The sequence below is a fragment of the Alternaria atra genome, assembly GCF_907166805.1.
Source record: "Alternaria atra isolate CS162 genome assembly, contig: 21, whole genome shotgun sequence".
In the NCBI taxonomy this organism is placed as follows: domain Eukaryota; kingdom Fungi; phylum Ascomycota; class Dothideomycetes; order Pleosporales; family Pleosporaceae; genus Alternaria; species Alternaria atra.
Genome location: NW_025091319.1, coordinates 3750911 through 3768633, shown reverse-complemented (window position 1 = coordinate 3768633; position 17723 = coordinate 3750911). Strand labels below are relative to the sequence as shown.

Genomic DNA, 17723 nt, shown 5'->3' with positions numbered 1-17723 from the left:
CAATCAAGAAATGCGCTGTGAATTCTTCGCTATGTGTATGTTCGGAAACCCTACTGGCAACGCTGCAGTCACATACTATAAAACACTATCTCTTCCTCAAGCCAGATCCCTACCTCCCAACAATCTTCTTCTCAAGGTACCGCGCAGGTATATACACAATCGCTGTTACAATGAACGTGAACTCGTTCGCGATATCACCACCATCGGCTCCAATAAGCCCTCCAAGCGGTCCAACGTACCAAGTTTCCACCATACCCATAATCCATGCAACGATACCGATGACGAAAGCTGTGCCAGCAGCGATACCAAGCGGTAGACGACTGGGGTCGTTCCATGCATCCAGATCGTAGTTGTCGAAGCTCATGCGACGGAAGATGACGTGCTCGCTGCAGAGGATGACAAAATACTGGGTAGTCCAGTAGCCGAGGAGACTAAGAAAGTTCTCAAGGTAGACACTTAGTTGCTCGCGACCGCCGATAGCGAGACCAAGGATGGCGGCGAAACATACTAGGATCCAGATGAAGCGGGGGACGCGCGCGAAAGGACGGGCGAACTGCTGGCAAGAGATGGCGGCGCTGTAAATGGAAATGACGTTGACGTTTATACCTGAGAGGACAAGGAGAGTGAGAATCAGCTTTGCGAAACCGCGTGGGTAGAGCATGGCCTGGATGAGGAAGCCGAGACCCTCATTGTCGTTTATCTCTTGCCACTCTGGTCGGTTGTTCATGCCGGATCCTACCACACAGCCTGCTAACATGCCGATGGAAGTGGGAATCGCGATACCGAAGGTTGTCATGAGAAAGACTTTCCAACGAGAGACATTGACCGGGTAGTGGACGTAGTAATCTGAAGCCATAGTCTGCCACGATGCTGAGCTACCATAGACAATAGCAATCAAGCTCAGAACCTGTCCACTGAGGTCCGCGCCTTTTAGTTGGGTCGTATTGCTGTTGTCCGCGTACTTGCCAGTCTCTGCGAAGAAGATGATGAAGATGATGAAGAAGACGAACCACGCATAGCGTTCGTACACCAGGATGGCTCGCAGACCGACGAAGGAAATGAATGTGGCAACTACAGCCAGGATGACTATGCCAACGATCAGGGAGATATGGCCATCCGCTACAGCAGTCAGTGCCAAACCACCCGTTATGCATGCCACAGACGCCCAGCCAATCTGCACAATAGTGTTAAGGGCAGCAATGAGCTTGTTAGGCCACCATCCAAACGCATATCTTGACACAGAGATTTGTCTCAATCCAGTCGGCGCACCAAAAGTGGCCGCGAACCCCGTCGCAGCGCCACCAAGGATAGACGCAAAGATGGTGATGACGATGCTCTGGCGAAGCGCTATAGGCACACAAAACGAATCAGTCGAGCAGTCCGCAAGGGCGAGGGAAGAACAAGATTCTTACTCAACCCGAATTCATGTCCAAGCAGACCAGTGGCAAAACAAGACGTGTTCATCGTTCCGGACGCCCACAAAAAGAACATGTTGAGTTGCTGATGCCATGGCACGTGGCCCTTTTCTTCTGGCAGTTTCCGACTGATGGCTTCTGATTCGATTCCCAGTTTCGCATCCAATCTTTCTTCAAATCTGCGTAGCTTGGCTAGAAATCCCGTTTCGCGGGTGACGGTCGCATCGCCAATTCTCCCGCTGTCGGTTGAGACACTGGCCTCATCCTGGGCCTTTTCAGCCGAAAACATCATGGAAACCGTGTGTAACGAATACTCAGAAGGATGGTACAAAAGTAGTAGTAGTAGTAGTAGTAGTAGTAGTAGTAGTAGTAGTAGTAGTAGTAGTAGTAGTAGTAGTAGTAATCACAAGGAAGTTATGAGCCATCCAGGGTCTGCGACGAGCGAAACATTCTCGCTTTTTAGTAGCCAGCTACCCCACCCACCTACCGCGCACACTCGGCTCCCGCCGCGTCATGAGAAGCCATTTTGACGCCGGTGGCAGGGTGCGCGAGAAAAAAGAGTTGCCGTATGCCGCTTAGCTTGTGCGGCTTGCAAGAACTAGTAGATCCACTCTTATCTTTGACAAGCACTTCTGGGCAAAGCTTAGCCTGCCGGCAATCATTGTCTATTCCCTCGGTAGGGATCTTGTGTATGAGCCCTGCATGTGGTGGCCAGCTTATCACGAGTTGGCCCCCGCAATTGCCGCTACCTTTATCCTGGGTTGATTAGCTTGACGATACGGTGCCGTTTTCGTATTACGCGTGTAGAGTATGAATATTTTGCATTTTCGAGGCAGGTACGCGATACTTGAGGCGCGATGCAGAAATCCCGGAAACTTATGCAACGTGGTTACCTGCCATATAGTAGCATTGTAATTCATAGTGTATGCTCAGTGTCTGTTTCATGAAGTCTATGAGTGCGTGCTGATGAACGCTCCGGCAGAAGCACAACTTTATGCATTCCAAATTCTGCCTATAGAGTACATACTATACAATGTATTTGAACCATTCAACACACAGCATGCTATAAGCCCTGGACTGAGTGGAGGTGTATTCATGGTCCCATCTAGACGGCCGACGGTTGTGCTGATTTCGTCTTACTTGCCAAAAAATTGGCAGCCTTACTGCTTAAAGGACTGACAAGCTCACGCTGTGTCCGCGCATGTCTTACACCACGTGCTTTTCTCCTTTTAATCTCGAGGATCCTGGATGGTGTTCCACTGCCCAGACCACGCTCCCACAGAGCATAGCTCACCACCTTGTCCAGACCAGTCTTGCTGCGCTTCTCGGTCTTGTTAGCCTTGACGCGACGTAGCTCGACATTGCCCATGTTGATTAAGTCGCCCAGGTCAGCCCTCCGCTTAGTAACAACTTCAGATGCGGCTTGCTGCTTCGCTCGTTCACGTGCCTTCTGGCCTTCTATGTGGATAGCAGAGTAAAGACTGGTAGGTTGAGGTTTGGCGGCCTCCAAGAGGTAACTGTATAGATCGCCTAGAGTGTTCGCTGAAGAGAGGTGCGGGTCGGAGATGCGGCAGCCAGTCAGTTGGTAAAGCCGTTTGAAAAGCTATAAATGTCAGCAGATATCAAGCAGAATTTTTGGGTAGACGTACAGCGAACTTGACGTCAATGTCAGCAACGGGGATGTGTCGCCACTTGGTCTCTTCGGGCTTGATAGCAGAAGACTGTCCCTTGCTTTGCTGAAGCGATTTCTTCAGAGCTGCAAAGTCGGCGGCCGAGCGCTGCGCTCTTTCCTCAAGAATAGCATGTCGCGACTCGCTCGCTGCTGCTGGGGCGATTTCGTTAATGGGCTCTGGGTCCGCTGCATGGGCGGGAGGAGTGTTTAGGGCTGCGTCAGGAGTATCTTGAGGAGGTGCGGTTTCTTGAACCACCACTTCCTCAACAACTGGCTGCTTGACTGGTTCTTCAACTGGCTTCGCGCGAGGCACAGGACGGTTCGACATGAAGTCAAACGGCTTCTCGGCATCCTGCTTGACCACTGCCGCCCTCTTGTATGCTGGTGTTTCTGGATCCATGGTCGGTACCTGCTCCTGGGAAAGGTTGGCACCCTCGAGCTCTTCAACAACCTCCTCCACAAGGAGCTCGTCTGGCTCAGCTTCCCAAGAAGGTGCCATTTGCATCGTCGTCAGAAGGTCATCCAGGCTCTTGTGCTCCGGGAAGGCAAGAGCAAGTTCGCCGCTTTCTGTCCTAACTAGCTTGATGTCCTTGACCCAGCGTGGCCGATCGTAAACACCTCGGTTGGCGAACTTGGAGAAGTCCATATCGAGACCAGCCTGCCTCAGAGCGTAGATCTCGGCAACAGCTTGCGTGAAACGAGCGCGCATGTCGGTGACTCGGGCAGCTTTGGAATGGAGACCGAAGTTGTACTGGGTATACGGCCAGTTGGTTTTCTCGTGCATCGTCTGCGCCATCATCAGGTTCTCATCCTTGAGAGTGTATGGTGTGCCCGTCAGCTCTTCGATTTCATCGGCCATGCCCAGTGTCAGCGGCGTGTATGTCCGTAGTGTTAGTTTCTCGAATTCCTTGGCTATGTCTTTTTCGACCTTTTGTCTGAGCCAGTCCTCGCCACCAACCCGCTGAAGGTCGCCTGCGTGCTTCGCTGGCCTGTACATGGGGAAGTTGGAGGCTTCATCCTCAAGCACCTCTTCATATTCGCCCTGGTCTTCGGGTGCTATCCGGACTGGCGATGTGGGATCGTATGGGTCAACATGTGCGCCAATAGGTTCCGAGTCGCCGAGAAGACGTTTCTGCCATCTTCGCACAAACTGCTGGTGCTTCCGCTTGTCCTGTTTACCCGGAAGGAGGAATGACTGGGGCGCGGTCGTGGAGAAAGCGGCGGTTGCGGTGCGGAGGTGGGTGCAGGGCGACAGAGCAGAGCGGCAAGGCAATGGCGATAATGTTTGCCGTATCGAAGCAGAAAATGGATGTGAGGGATCAATTGCCCGCGAGGGGCGCGGTATTCGGCGCATTGGGTTCGAGATGCGGGTGATGCCCGTGGAGCGGAAATTCCTTCGACATATCGACGAACACGCCAAGCCGCCGGACATGAGCCAATCACAGCCACAGCAGCCCCGAGCACTGTAGGAGCGCGCAGTTTTGTAGCACTCAGAACATGCAGGTTGTCTTGTCGCCCTGATGACTTGGATCAGTATGAGATGGTTGAGACTGATTTGATTTGTCTTTATACTGAATCGCCTCTCAGCAAAACTTCTTTACTAGCCAAGTAGAGCCCCTCTCATCATACTCGGCCTTGGTCACAAGCAAGTCCTTCAGCAACTCGGGCTGGCTAGCGACATTTGCTCCTCCTAGCCATGTATGCTTGATCGGATCGTCTGCCCGTACTACCTTCAGCGGATACTCTGCCGGTACCAGAGCCCTCAAATCTGTCTGCAGTCGTTCCATAAAGCCAGTAATTAACGAGTTCCCGCCTACTACAACAACATTCGCCAGCAGACCTATTCTCAGAGCTTCTGGTAGTACGCTCAGCGACTCCATGATGGCGCCGGGTATACCATCTTCCTGAATGCCAATATCCGAGGGATTGAAGAGCAACTCTGGCACAGCGAAGCGCTCGTTCCCCAGAGGCAGCAGATCCTCCCTTGGTCCTTGTAACGGTTGCAGCCCGCGGCGCATGCGTGACTTTGCAGGGTCGTGGGGCCGCGCATGGCCGTGTATCGCATTCTCGTAATCCGGCAGCACGTAGTCAACTACAATGCTCGAATCCAGCTTTCTTTTATTCCCCAGCCGTCCCTTCCATGTCTGCTCTAGATCCGTGGCAAATTGCTGCGACGAGGGCACGACGTACGACACCGCCTCTTTAATCTCGTTGAGCAGATACGTCTCTTCCATCATGTTGTAGTGTCGCAGCGAGGAGAGCTCTTTCAGGTAGTTTGTGAGCAGCTTCCCCCCCACTGTGAGGCGCCGCACGGCCGACTGTATGAGCTTCCCGTTGTAGAGGGGTAGGATAGTCGTGTCTGAGTACGAAGTATCGATGATGAGGAGGCACTCTTGCGGCAGCGATGACAACGAGGACGCAGTGGGAGTGGTGTAGGCGTTTAGTGTCGCGCCCACGCATCGGTAGTACGCAGCGAATTCAAACTGTTCGAAGATGATCTCGTCGCAATTCTTCTGGAGTTCTTTTGGACAGTTTGGCTTCTCTGTTAAAAGCAAGTTTGTATCTTTTGGGTCACACTGTCTACTGTCAGCCAGTATATCCTTCGTGAGCTCGCGGCTGTGCGTACCCACCCTCAACCCCTCCCCCACGGCGTCGCCCATAAACTCGTGCTCCCATATCGCCTTCTCTGCCTCCCAGTTGACGATGAAGCCTTTTTCCACCGGACGCCGGAATGCCAACTCTCCGAAATCCTTGCAAGAGTCAAGCTCGGCACCAACGTAAGTGCGCTTGTCGCGTGTGCTGCGCGCGATGCAGTTTGGAATCACGCTGCAGTCGTCATATGTACATTCGGAAGCGGCAGGGACGAGACCGGCCTTGATTGAGTATGCGCCATTGTCAAGAACGAGCGTCTTGTTTGGCGGTGCAGGCGCTGACTTCTTGGTCCCTTTGGGTGGCATCGTTGGTGTCTGTTAGTTGGGGCTGCGCTGACGGAGCGATTCGCGACTCCCGTTTTCCCGCCGACGCCTGTTCACGTGGGGCCCACTGCAAAGCACCATGCCCATGTGGGCGATGACACTTAGGTACATTCATCTTCAGGTCTAAAATGGCACAATCGTCTCCTTATGGAACCAGATCTTCAAACATGGGTACATGACCGCAGGAACGATTTTCAACGCTTGTCACTACTAATATCACCATGCCACCTAACATCGTGTCCAACCAGAGCATTGTGGGACAATACAATGAAACCTACTGGAGAAGACAGAATTTAGCGACTCTGCCACGCAAGACCTCAGCTCATTGGCCTATTCATAGGCACATGGCTTGCATTGAGGTAGAGATGCCAATATAAGCAGGTTGGAAGTGCGGAGTATGCATACCCCGCGATACCCTCGCATTGGATATCACTGGTAATCATGTCTTTCACTCGTTCAGCAACTTTGGTGGGTCACGAGTAGCTGATTGCCTGCTTTCTCAAGGACCCAGGGCTATTCTCCAATTAGTCTATGACGTCAATCTCTCTTTGGCGACGAGGCACGCGAGTCCACGAAAACCATCCGAACAAACTCTGAAGCTGATATCCAGACAATTCTCATACACTCACCATGGACGACTGGCAAGATGCCGCCTTCTCATCACGACATATGCACAATCGCAATGGTCGCGGCAGCAAGTCCAAACATACGGCCGCGTTCGACGTACGCAAAACATTTGCAAGCTATTCAGTCAAATGTCCAGCATGGCAGAAGGCCTTGAGCACTAACGAGGATGCTCAACCGGAACAAGACGCATCACTGGAACTGTATCGTCTGACTGAAGGCGGCGAGGGTGTTATTGGCCAACTATCTTTACCGGGAGTGTTACAAGCGTCGGTCATCTTAGCTGGCAGTCGTGACAGTCTTAGGCGGGCAATTACAGAAGTGGAGCCAGTTGAATCGAACGAAGAGGATGATGAAGATGAAGATGATGACGAGGAAGAAGAGGATAGCGATAACATTGAGCCTGAGTCTCCCGAAAGGAGTCGCTTCGAGACGTTCGAGAAGAACAGCTTCCGCTCACCAAAGTTCTGGTTTCGATGGAGCGGCGAACCTACGAACTTTGCTCAAAGTGCGTCCAAAGAGGCTGGTGGTCACGAAACAGAACTAGGATATATTGTCTTCTCTGGAAACGACTGTCGCAAGTTCAAAGGCACAATTAACTGCACAAGTCTGAAGTGGAAGAACGTAGCCATCACGGGTCACAAGCTCGTAGCACGATCAACCTCTGATGAACAAGTTACTTGGGGAGAGGCGGGAGTCCTGATATAGGTTCTGCAATTGTAAAGATAGTTACCAATCACACTCTCAGCCAGTTGACAGCGAACCTATCGCGAAGTTCGTCGCGACAATAAGCGAGCGAGGCCGCATGGTAGCTCCATTGCCTCTTTACACGGATCCTATTCTCAGCAAGCATTCAATGGCGCTTTCCCAAGTTAGTGAACAGCTTCCACTTAATGTCAGATACGGAAGCAACGTACCATCCCACGTCACATAAGTACCCTTAGCCATTGCAACCCATCTTCCATTACCAACGCCACCGGAGACCTTGGCCCAGCCCCTTCGCTCGCATTAGCTTGACCCAGTATAATCTCGGATCAATCGACGCTGCTACTTACTTGTCGCCATTTACGGTAGTCGTATCCGTCCTGGTATAGCAGCTCAACTTGATCTTGGTACCTTTGGCGTACTGGCCCGGAGCTGTGCAGCTCGTCTTCGGGCATGTACGGTAACGTAGACCGTCTACAAGGACTGTTGCGCCGACGACGGCGCGTTTCTCCATCTCAGCGGCAGGGTCGCGACGGGCGACTGTAGGGTCTAGAGCGAAGGCAGTCGAGGTAAGGAAAGCGAGGGCGAGGGCTGTGACCTTCATGATGATTTGAGTTTGATGCTTTTTTGATGATATTACGATGAGGTCTTGGTCTGGTGAATGATTCAGGTAGGCGGCTGCGAAAGGCTTCTTATACCTCAGATATGCAATCATATTCTACCTGGCAATGTCAACTTGCTCTCGCATTCTTCGTGTTCCTTAGTCGCGCGATGCAGGGATGGCCGTGCGGTCTGAATCTCTTCATCACCCTATATTTTAAGCGTTCTTGGCAAATAGTTACACGCCAAATTAACCCAATGAAAATGGCTTCATATACTAAACTATACAATATATGCTCGCTTTGCTCGCATTCCTCTTTCTATACATACCAACTTGCACCGTGTCTAGCTGCACAAGCGTTCAGCTTTAATTTCGCTACTCGTATCGGTTCCAACGTTCGATTTGGCCCCAAACGCAAAATTTGGGGGCGAAATGCTTAGGTCGACCTAAGCGATATATTTATGGTAAAGCTTTCGAAACAAATATCCATAAAGATGGTAACTGCTTGATGGGGTCATATCACATAAGCAACGGCATGTCCCTATGCGCTAACCTTACTTTCACCTTTACTTCTACCTCCCCATCTCTCCAACTCAACTGAATCTTGGAACGAACGCACAGATTTACAGAACCCGGCAACTTCAAAGAATCAGACTAGAGATAGTAGTGACTAGTGGCTTGCTAGAGGCTGCCTAAGTAGGTACCTTAAACGCCCTTTTTTAACTTTAGCAGCTGAAGGGCGTAATGATAAACCATTAGGCAGACTATGGCGATGGAGATTAACTCTATGTCTACCTATCTCTTTCTTTTGAAAACTATGTCGTTGAAGTGTTGCGCGTGTCGCGTATAGCGCTCACGTACTTCGCTTGTTCACGGTGACACAGAAAATTACTAGGAACACGCCTAGGTGCTGTGGCTATCTAGCCTTAGTGATAAATCTCCAATGAAACAATAGGACTTTGATTTGTTAGCTTGCTCAGAAGGGCGTCATGGCCCACACTTCCTTTCGCTTGTTGTCGCTGCCTAGTCACGTGTGTGCGTGATTCAGCCCGACTATAAACTGACAGCTCCCTCGCACGTTACTATAATCTCTCCCTTCCCTTTCAGAATCTCCTTTGTCATAATCTCGACTAGATTGCAACTTGCCAATCTCAACCTCATACTACTTCGTTGCAGTCATGGCACAGTATCATGCTAATATAATTCGATCAAACTCACTGCGTCGTCGGCTCCTACAAGATATCGCGGAGATCAAGCAAGACCCATACCCAAATGTCCACATCGAGTTCGATGATAACGACATAACAAAGGCGTGCCTCATCCTCACCCCGGAAGGACAGAAGCCGCTTCATCTCAAGATCAACTTTCCAGGCCGATATCCACTAATTGCGCCAAACATCACCATCCAAAGCCGCATCAATCATCCCAACGTGTTCAATGAATACATTTGTGCTACGATGCTCAATACCGAAGAGGGTTGGACGCCAGCTTATACCTTGAAAGGTATCGTCATCCAATTATTGAGTTTCTTCTGCAGCGACTCGCTAGAGCAAGACCATGGTAATGGTACTATTGATCTGACTCAATACCGGCAGGAGACTACTCAGATGTGTGGTAGACGTGCAGATAATTTTGCATGCTCTTTGTGTGGGTTTGGAACGAATTCGCCGCCAACACCGGCTGATGAAATGGAGGTCGACTTCGCGCCCCCGTCGACTGTCGTCACCTTGCCTCAGGTTCAATATCCGAACCGGCTTTCGAGGTTGTTCACGCTGCCAGATGAGATTGTTCTCGCGATACTCACTGAGTCCAAGACCCGTGACGTTTTGGCCTTTGCCGATGCTGTTCCTTCCATCAAGACCATGATCAACTCATACGACTTCATTCGGATTCGCGAACTGCAATGCTTTTGTCTCAAGCGATCGTTTTTGAACACCAAGCTTGGAGTAGGCATCTCCATCAAGGACGGTAATCGACCAGTCTTCCGATCCGAGTTTGACTTGTTGAGTTGGGAGGCATACTACACGCATGGTGTGCGACACAGCGTTCAGGGTGTTTCTTTCGACAAGTGGCTACCTCTACCGCTCAACCGACGCCATTGGAACCAAGTCAAGACAGATGCGATGGCATGCATTCAGGACATTCACACCACGGCGAACATGGCGAGCTATGAGCCCTACTATGTGGATGTATTGTATCACACCATGAATACTGTCGTTGTCCAGTTCTCATCCGACGCAGAGAAGGGCTACAATGGTCCTGATGCGCGCAGCACCCTGAGCCATGCGTCGGAAAAGGCCGTTGACGCATACTTTGGTCTCTTTCATCTTCTGCTATGTCTCGCGACCGAGCACAAAGAGATCATCGCTAGCGCCAACAACATAATCCAGCGCTTCATGGCCGGTCCGCGTACGAAGGCGCACTTCCCTGATCTTGGCCACGTGCTGGTAGCGACTCTTATCTGCGACGCGGGTTTGACCGAAGAGTTGACGTACGAAGTCATAAAGGAAGCGATCCTACGCAACGTTGTCTGGATGCTCGACTACAAAGGCGCTGGTATGGCTGAGCTCGCGTATTTGGAGCCTTCTGCAATCTCTAGATACCGTACCAACATGACATACGCCGCATCACCCACCTCATATCGCCTCATGATGTTCATGAAGCTTTTCAGCTCAGCAGCTCGCCCGCCCAACAAGACTCTCATTGAGCTCCGCAACTCCTTCTTCGACGCGCATGGAGCCCCTCCGACTGGCACATCAACACGCATGGCCGAAGACATTCGTGAGATCCACGAGTTTAGCACCTTCCCGCAATTCTTGGCCAAGATGGGTCTCAAGCAACTGCCTTCTCAGTCTCAATTCACGACATTCCTGCGCCGTACCATTACTGACAGTATCAACGCTGGTTACTCGATTATGCCGTTGACCCAGAGCCAGCTCTACCTCATGCGTCAAGCCAAGGAACCTCATGTGGAGGTCTCCGAAGATGTGATTGTCACATATCATGACCGGCGGTGGTTTCGCGACCGTAGTTGGCAAAAGCCGTCCTTCTTCCCGAACAGGGGCGGTCACGGTGGTAGAGGTGGTAGGGGTGGTAGGGGTGGTCGCGGGCCGCGTGGTAGTAGAGGCCGTCGCTAACCAGTGTTGAGTTTTCTGGTCAATTGTAGATTGCGATGATATTCGCGCAATATTTAGCTTCACATGGGAAATAGACAGCACCCTGAAGTACAAATTGACTCATTCCCAGCCTTCCACTTTCTCGTGATGTTACCTCTTCCGACATGGCTCAGGAATCCTAGAACGGCTAAACGGCCAGACTAACACCCTGCAGCATCTAGGTTCCAGTCTACTCGTCAAATGTGGGGAAAGGCGCAACAACGTCATGTCGCATGCTGTACCACAAGACAGGTATTGCAAGTCCGCATCTCGAAGTCGGATCATCCTCTCTTCCTTTTCCTCTTCCCAACAAGGACAGCCTTCACAGCGAACTCAACCGTACTTCACCTCTTCTACACACCTTGCAACATGTCTGGTACGCCTCCGGTATTCGGTATTGCATGTTCTCATAGCTAATCATCTCGTAGACCAACTCGACGACAAGTTCATGAACTCTGGTGGCGGTGGTGGTGCACCAGCTCCCCAAACGTCAGGCGACAAGGGGGATTCATCGAAGAAAGACGGAGACAAAAAGGACGATGGCAAGGGACAGGAGAAGAAAGGTTGATATGCTTCAGGAATGAGGTGGCTGGCAGATGCGGGGTTAGGGCTGTCGATCAGGAACGCCTAGGAACAATGCATCTCGCTGGGTCAGCGAGTGCGCGAGAACAAATTAGCGGAAACGTTTGAGCAAAACATGATTTACATTGCAGATGTTAAGCTCTCTCCTCATGTGAGGTGTGTTGGAATGTGTTGATGCGGGGAAGTGACCTTGGAATGACTCGCGATCCGTCATGTTGACGTTTACGAGACCCCACGTTCTCATGACGTCTACACAGTGCCATAAAAAGGAGCCTCAGTACTCCCAAAGGCTCCTTCAAAGCTTACATCAACGCAGTGTCCTGTATAATCCACGTAACAACCACAGTCCATTGACAGCAACCATGCCCGGTACGTTGTCTCCCGCAAGGCCTCCATGCCACCTGCATTCGTGCTTCTTCGCTAACACCCAGGATTTTAGATCAAGTCAACGACCCTTCCCATGAAAAAGACACCTTCGGTGTTCAAAAGTCAGCCAAGACGCCTCAGAAGGCAGCGCGTGATCAAGAAGACTACGAGGCGCAGAAAGAACATTCAAACAGTGGGAGTAACACACACTCAGGTACAGGCATGGAGTACGTTGATCGCAAGAACATCAAGGGAGAAGAGAAGCAGAGAAGAGAAGGCAATTGAAGAGCGTGTCATCCCATACAATGAAGTCCTATCTCTTGTCCAGACTTGGACGGTTATCATTCAACATTCTACCTTCCTCATGATAACCGGTCAACCCTGACTTGATACCTGCACTCCCATCAAGATTTTCTAAGATGCAGTTCCACCTTTTTCAAGCGGCTCCGTGAAGATGAAGAAAATTCAAGTAGTCGAGAGTTATAGCTAAACGCGAAAGTGACACCAAAAAATATACCACCGAAAGCTAGCACTACTACTACAACTGGGAACATCCCCCGTCACTGAGGTAGCGGTGCGAGAACTCCTGTCATTCGCAGCTTGACGCGAGTGCACATGCAGTTTACGTAGTGTGCATCGAACCATTTGACTTGGCGGGTAGCGTATACTCTGGTATTGCGGTCAACATCTACGGAGACTTGGATGTTTGGCTTTCGCGAAATTTGCACGAGGTCACCCATAGCTACTCATACAGATAGATATTGAAATGCTTTTCGTGCTAGCTAGCTCCGTTTGAAGAAATCATGACACCATACACAGTGGAGCAAGTTCGAGGATTCAGACAATTGCCACTTAGATCACCACGTTCTTACGCTTCTAAGTCCTTGGTACATACAGCTCTTGATTGATTATATAAAAAGCTTTCCACCGTCCACGTGCTCTATAGCGGTCACTCAAAAATGATGAAGCTCTCAGTCATAACCCTTCCATCCACAGCTGAAGCTGCGTTTCCATCCGTTCGCCAACGCCTCCCAATCAGCCGTGTTGAGATTATCGCACCACAAGTCCTCTAGACCTCCCAAAGGACTAGTTTTACCGTTACCTGAACAAGACTTCCCGCAAGTCTGGAACGCAAACGGCTGACTCTCGATGTAGTCCTCTGTCGTCATGTAGGGCCTACACTCCACGCCCTTCATGTAATCACAGCCTGAGACCTTCTTTTTAATCTCAAGGTTAATTCTGGAACGATCGTGGTCGTGCGCTGGAAAGACTTAGTACAAGAAAGACAAAGTTGAATAGTTTTACTTACGTTTTGAGACGGTCATGTCGACTCCAAAAGGCATGGAGTCACCAAAGGGACGATTGACCGACTGGATGTAGTCCGTCATTTTCTCAAGCTTGTTCCCACGCGTATTGTGCTGGCCAGCGTGGAAGCCGTTGGGATCGTACAGCTTCCAAGAAACTTCCGAATAGTCGTCCCACATCCATTGAGAAATCTCCACCTTCCAGTGACCATTCCTATTCATAGGTTTATGGCTAGGAGCAGGCCCTGCTGAAGAGGTCGATGATGCAGAGCGTCTAGAAGTCATACTGGAGATGACCTTGGAAGTCGAACTTGCAAACATTGTGGTGTTGCTAGCAAATATGCTCGACGTATCGAACAACGAATCATCGGGATTGTTGTTTCCCTCATCATCATCCAGAGAGAGTGGCGCTCGAGTGCATGCTGGGGCATCGGAGGTGAGCGTGTTGGTGCCTGTCTTTGTTGTTGTGGTATCGAAGCCCTGAGCCGGCCCGCAGATGGTCTGAGTGGCATCGATTATTGGTAAACATACTGATGTAACCATCGTGGATGATGTGCTACCAGTACCCCACATGGTCGAAGGTATGGCCGAAACATCAAATCCTTTTGTGCACATGATGAAACGATCAGTAATGACAGTACGCTGGCTATCCTCGCAGTTGTCTGGATCCGGTTCGTTCGAGGGCCTAGTTGGCGCAGGACCAGGCTTCGGTCCACAACCTCCTGGAATCGTACATCCTGGACGGTTGCAGAGCTCCGGTGGGCAAGGATCGCATCCTGCCCCTCGACAGTATCCGCCGTAGCCTAAGATGGAGTCGTCGGGTTGCTTGGCACCTGGACAACTACCGAAGAAGGTGCAGGGGTTACATCCGAAGATACCACACGGGATGTTCAGCTCGGAGTCATTTCCAGGGCAGCCAGGTCCATAGCCCAAACCCATCCACCCGCATCCGCAACCGAGAAGTTTGCACTTTTTGTTGTCGGGTTTGGGGTATGACGTTGGTTTTGGTTTAACTCCCTTCGGATCGTCCTTGTCGCTGTCGCTTGGACTGTCGCTATCACCATCCTTGTCGCACTTCTTTGGGATACATGGGCATACAGGTCGCTTGAAGAACAGGAAAGTCGCGATCCTCCACGTGGAACATTCAGCAACACAATTGTTCTCTTTGCAATCCGGGTCGGTATCCGTGTGAGAGTCTGGATCGCCATCACTACCGTCGACATCGATCGGACTAAACCACCATGGGTGACACCAGGGGATATTCTCGGGAAGTAGACATTCGTGTGGCGGCTGTTCATCGATCGGCCGGGGAAACGGCCAGTTTTCACAGTAGATCTTGCACCAGTCGAGGCTCCCGCACTCCTTGGGACAACCTGTCGTGGTGGGCACAGGACGGAGGCTGCTCGAAGTCCCAGTAGGTTTAGGAACAACTCCTCTCGGAGTGCTGCTAGTCGGTGTACCGATAGGGAACGGGCCAAAACCACCCGGAGTACTGCTAGTCGGCGTTCTAATCGGAACGGGAACAACGCCGCTTGGAGTGTTACTGCTCAAAGTTCCAATTGGAATCGGGGAGTTGATGCTTCCATGGGTGCTGCTACCAGAAATACCAGGAGGGATGATGGGGGTAACTGATGGGTTGCTGCTGGTCAAGCTACCGGGAGGGAAGACGATGGTACCTCCTGGAGTGCTGCTACCGTGGACCGAAGTCAGACTATTGCTTGGGACTGCGACTCCCGAGGTCTGTGCAACGGAACTGCCTTGAGCACTAGATTGGGCCGTGGAAATGGAACCAGAAGGCCGGACGGATGATCCAGGTACTAGCACAGAGCTAGCAGGTGGCCCAGAAAACCAAGCAGTTGTAGTGCTACCGGCAGGGTTACTCCAGACACTCGAAGGCGAGGCAGAGCCACCAGGAGAGCTCCACACTCCAGAGGACGCGGCAACAGATGACCCACCGACTGAGCTTGCTGTAACGCCAGAAGATGACACAGAGCCACTCGCAGTACTAGACCGCGCCGATGACCACGCGTTTGAAGAGGTTGCAGCTCCAGAGGAAGCAGCAACAGAAGAGGCTCCAGAAGATGGTACAGCTGAACTTTCTGGGACCGAAGATGCAGTGTGGGATGGGACGACACCACTTGAGCCGGCTAGAGAAGACGGTTGATTGCTCCAGGCTGTGGAAGACGACGGAGCAGGCGACCACGGGGACGAGGCAGCTTGGGAAGTGGATCGACTGCTCCAGGCCGCAGAAGGTGGCGGAGCAGGGGCTGGCACTAAGGATACCCACTGGGATGATGCAGCGTGCGAATTTGATTGGCTGCTCCAAGCTGCGGAGGACGGTAGAGCAGATGCTTGTACCGAGGATGCCCAATGAGACGAGGCAGCTGAAGATGGCGGAGCAGGCGCTTGCACCGAAGATACCCACAGGGACGACGCAGCCTGAGACGTTGGCTGGCTGCTCCAGACCACAGAAGATGGCTTCGCAGAACCTTGTACAGATGTTATGATGTGGTGAGATGGAACAACGACGCTCGAGATAACTGGCGGATTGCTGTAGGTGATGGAAGGCCGGATGCCAGTACCGCGTGCAGATGTCGTGACCACAATCGGATCTGTCGGTATACCTTGGGGGGATCTGGGATGCACAACAAGTGAAGGGCCTAAACTATCCAGGCCATCAGGCTGTTGCGGAGGGGCGTTGTTTTCATCACAATTGGTGACCCAGAGCGAAGTACCTCCGAGGCAGTGCTTGTTAGCAAGGTCCAGTTCCAGGGCCCGTGTATCCACGTCGCGATTAACGATAGCCACATTGATTTTAGCTGGCTCAAGGTTGGCAGACCAGAGGAGGTTCAACGAGGTATCGACATTTGTGGGGTCCGCGTGTGGCTGGTCGTCAAGGGTGTAGGCAAGAACGGTCAACCAATCCACCGCGTCTTGCATATCCTTCAAGTGTGTAGTGTTGAGATACTCGGACTGCGCTAGGGTGACGACCGAGATGCTGAAGTCCTTGCCTAAGGCTTCGCGCAACTCGTGCATGAGGTCGACCTCGTTCTGGGTACCAGCGACATTGCTTCTGCGATCTGAAGCATCCAGCCACCCCCAGTTAATCTCGATTCCGGTGAACTTCCACGTGGCGAGAAATTCCTTCAACGATTCGATGAAGGCCGCCCTGTTGGTCTTGGTGCTCGACATGATCGACCATGCGTAGGGAGTTGGACCACTGATTGCCTGTTTCGGTTAGCTTATGTCCTACATAGATGAAGCGCGGAACTTACAATTCCTTTATGCACCTTGTCTGGCAACTGAAAAAACTGTCGATAGACTTCGCCGTCGTCAGGATTCTCCATACGAACGGCAAAGGTCTCCTGATCGAAGACAGCGAAAGCGAGCATTGCATGGGTGTAGCTGGACGCATCAATACCGCCGGGCCGGATGAGATCACAGCGATGGTTTGAAGTTTGGTGGTATGCAACCTGACGCCTGTCCCTGTTTGCGTCGCATGTTGGAGCTGAGCTTACACTGTCGTATCGGTCGATGATAGTGGACGGGAAGCTACTGGCGTAGCAACCGATGGCGGCCAGCCCCAGTAATGCGAAGATTGGCAGCCGCATCTTCTGAAGCCACAATCGTCGTTCGCAATTGCTCTGATGGTGGGGAGGGCGATAGAAGAACAAGGGTCGAGGAAGGGGTGGAGAGAGCGAGTAGGAGGCGTGGTGGAGAAGAATTTGTGGCAAGGGAGTGCGGGCTTATATGGAACGAAGCAGCTAGGCAGGAGTGCTAGTAATTTGGTGGGAGTAAGGGTCTGTGAGGGAGGCGCAAGAAGGTGAGAGATAAATCTTCATGGGCAAAGGCGCAGCTAGTGGGCAAAGGCGCAGCTAGTGCGCAAAGTGAAAGAGCAGGCGACCACATACCGCCAGACATGTGGAGGTATCGTATCGATTCGAGTAGCCATCTTGCCCTTTCTTCATTGGTCAGCTACTCACCAACCCAGTCAGGTACCTGGAGCGGTGTTGAGACGAGAGCCCCTCAGCAATTCATCAACGCCTGCGATGGTTGACTAGCGTCTCCCTTCTGAACGGTCTTGCTGGCTTCGATACACAATACTTTTCCGCACTTTCGGGAGAGCTGTCGTACCTTTCTCTCTTGTTGGTTAGTTTGCTAGAGCCTAGTGCTCACACAGCCAATGTAGAATGGATATATATTGAAATTCAAAGGCAAATTCAGCAGGCATGATAAACATAACAGCGAATAGATCTCGATCGGGACTTGGAGTGAATATCCTCGTACGACTCGATCAATGTAGACGGCCGAGGGAAATGTGCGG

At 51.6% G+C, this 17723-nt stretch overlaps 6 protein-coding genes across 6 annotated transcripts; 2 read left to right on the top strand and 4 right to left on the bottom strand.

The window, feature by feature from the left end:
- Positions 1-109: 109 nt before the first annotated feature.
- On the bottom strand, positions 110-1704 carry ALTATR162_LOCUS1675 (uncharacterized protein; the record flags this gene model as incomplete). Its single annotated transcript, XM_043309273.1, has 2 exons — positions 110-1347; positions 1413-1704. The coding sequence occupies 2 exons, from the start codon at positions 1702-1704 to the stop codon at positions 110-112; spliced, it is 1530 nt and encodes a 509-aa protein (XP_043165208.1).
- Positions 1705-2520: 816 nt separating this feature from the next.
- Positions 2521-6044, bottom strand: ALTATR162_LOCUS1674 (uncharacterized protein; the record flags this gene model as incomplete). The annotated part of the gene is made up of 4 exons (XM_043309272.1): positions 2521-3018; positions 3065-4282; positions 4689-5663; positions 5718-6044. The coding sequence occupies 4 exons, from the start codon at positions 6042-6044 to the stop codon at positions 2521-2523; spliced, it is 3018 nt and encodes a 1005-aa protein (XP_043165207.1).
- A 648-nt stretch (positions 6045-6692) lies between these two features.
- On the top strand, positions 6693-7394 carry ALTATR162_LOCUS1673 (uncharacterized protein; the record flags this gene model as incomplete). Its single annotated transcript, XM_043309271.1, has 1 exon — positions 6693-7394. One exon carries the CDS (start codon positions 6693-6695, stop codon positions 7392-7394), a length of 702 nt encoding a protein of 233 aa, XP_043165206.1.
- A 134-nt stretch (positions 7395-7528) lies between these two features.
- Positions 7529-7995, bottom strand: ALTATR162_LOCUS1672 (uncharacterized protein; the record flags this gene model as incomplete). The annotated part of the gene is made up of 3 exons (XM_043309270.1): positions 7529-7548; positions 7604-7683; positions 7742-7995. 3 exons carry the CDS (start codon positions 7993-7995, stop codon positions 7529-7531), a joined length of 354 nt encoding a protein of 117 aa, XP_043165205.1.
- Positions 7996-9170: 1175 nt separating this feature from the next.
- ALTATR162_LOCUS1671 (uncharacterized protein) lies at positions 9171-11129 on the top strand (the record flags this gene model as incomplete). The annotated part of the gene is made up of 1 exon (XM_043309269.1): positions 9171-11129. The coding sequence occupies one exon, from the start codon at positions 9171-9173 to the stop codon at positions 11127-11129; it is 1959 nt and encodes a 652-aa protein (XP_043165204.1).
- A 1937-nt stretch (positions 11130-13066) lies between these two features.
- Positions 13067-16791, bottom strand: ALTATR162_LOCUS1670 (uncharacterized protein; the record flags this gene model as incomplete). Its single annotated transcript, XM_043309268.1, has 3 exons — positions 13067-13356; positions 13405-16627; positions 16675-16791. The coding sequence occupies 3 exons, from the start codon at positions 16789-16791 to the stop codon at positions 13067-13069; spliced, it is 3630 nt and encodes a 1209-aa protein (XP_043165203.1).
- Positions 16792-17723: the final 932 nt, after the last annotated feature.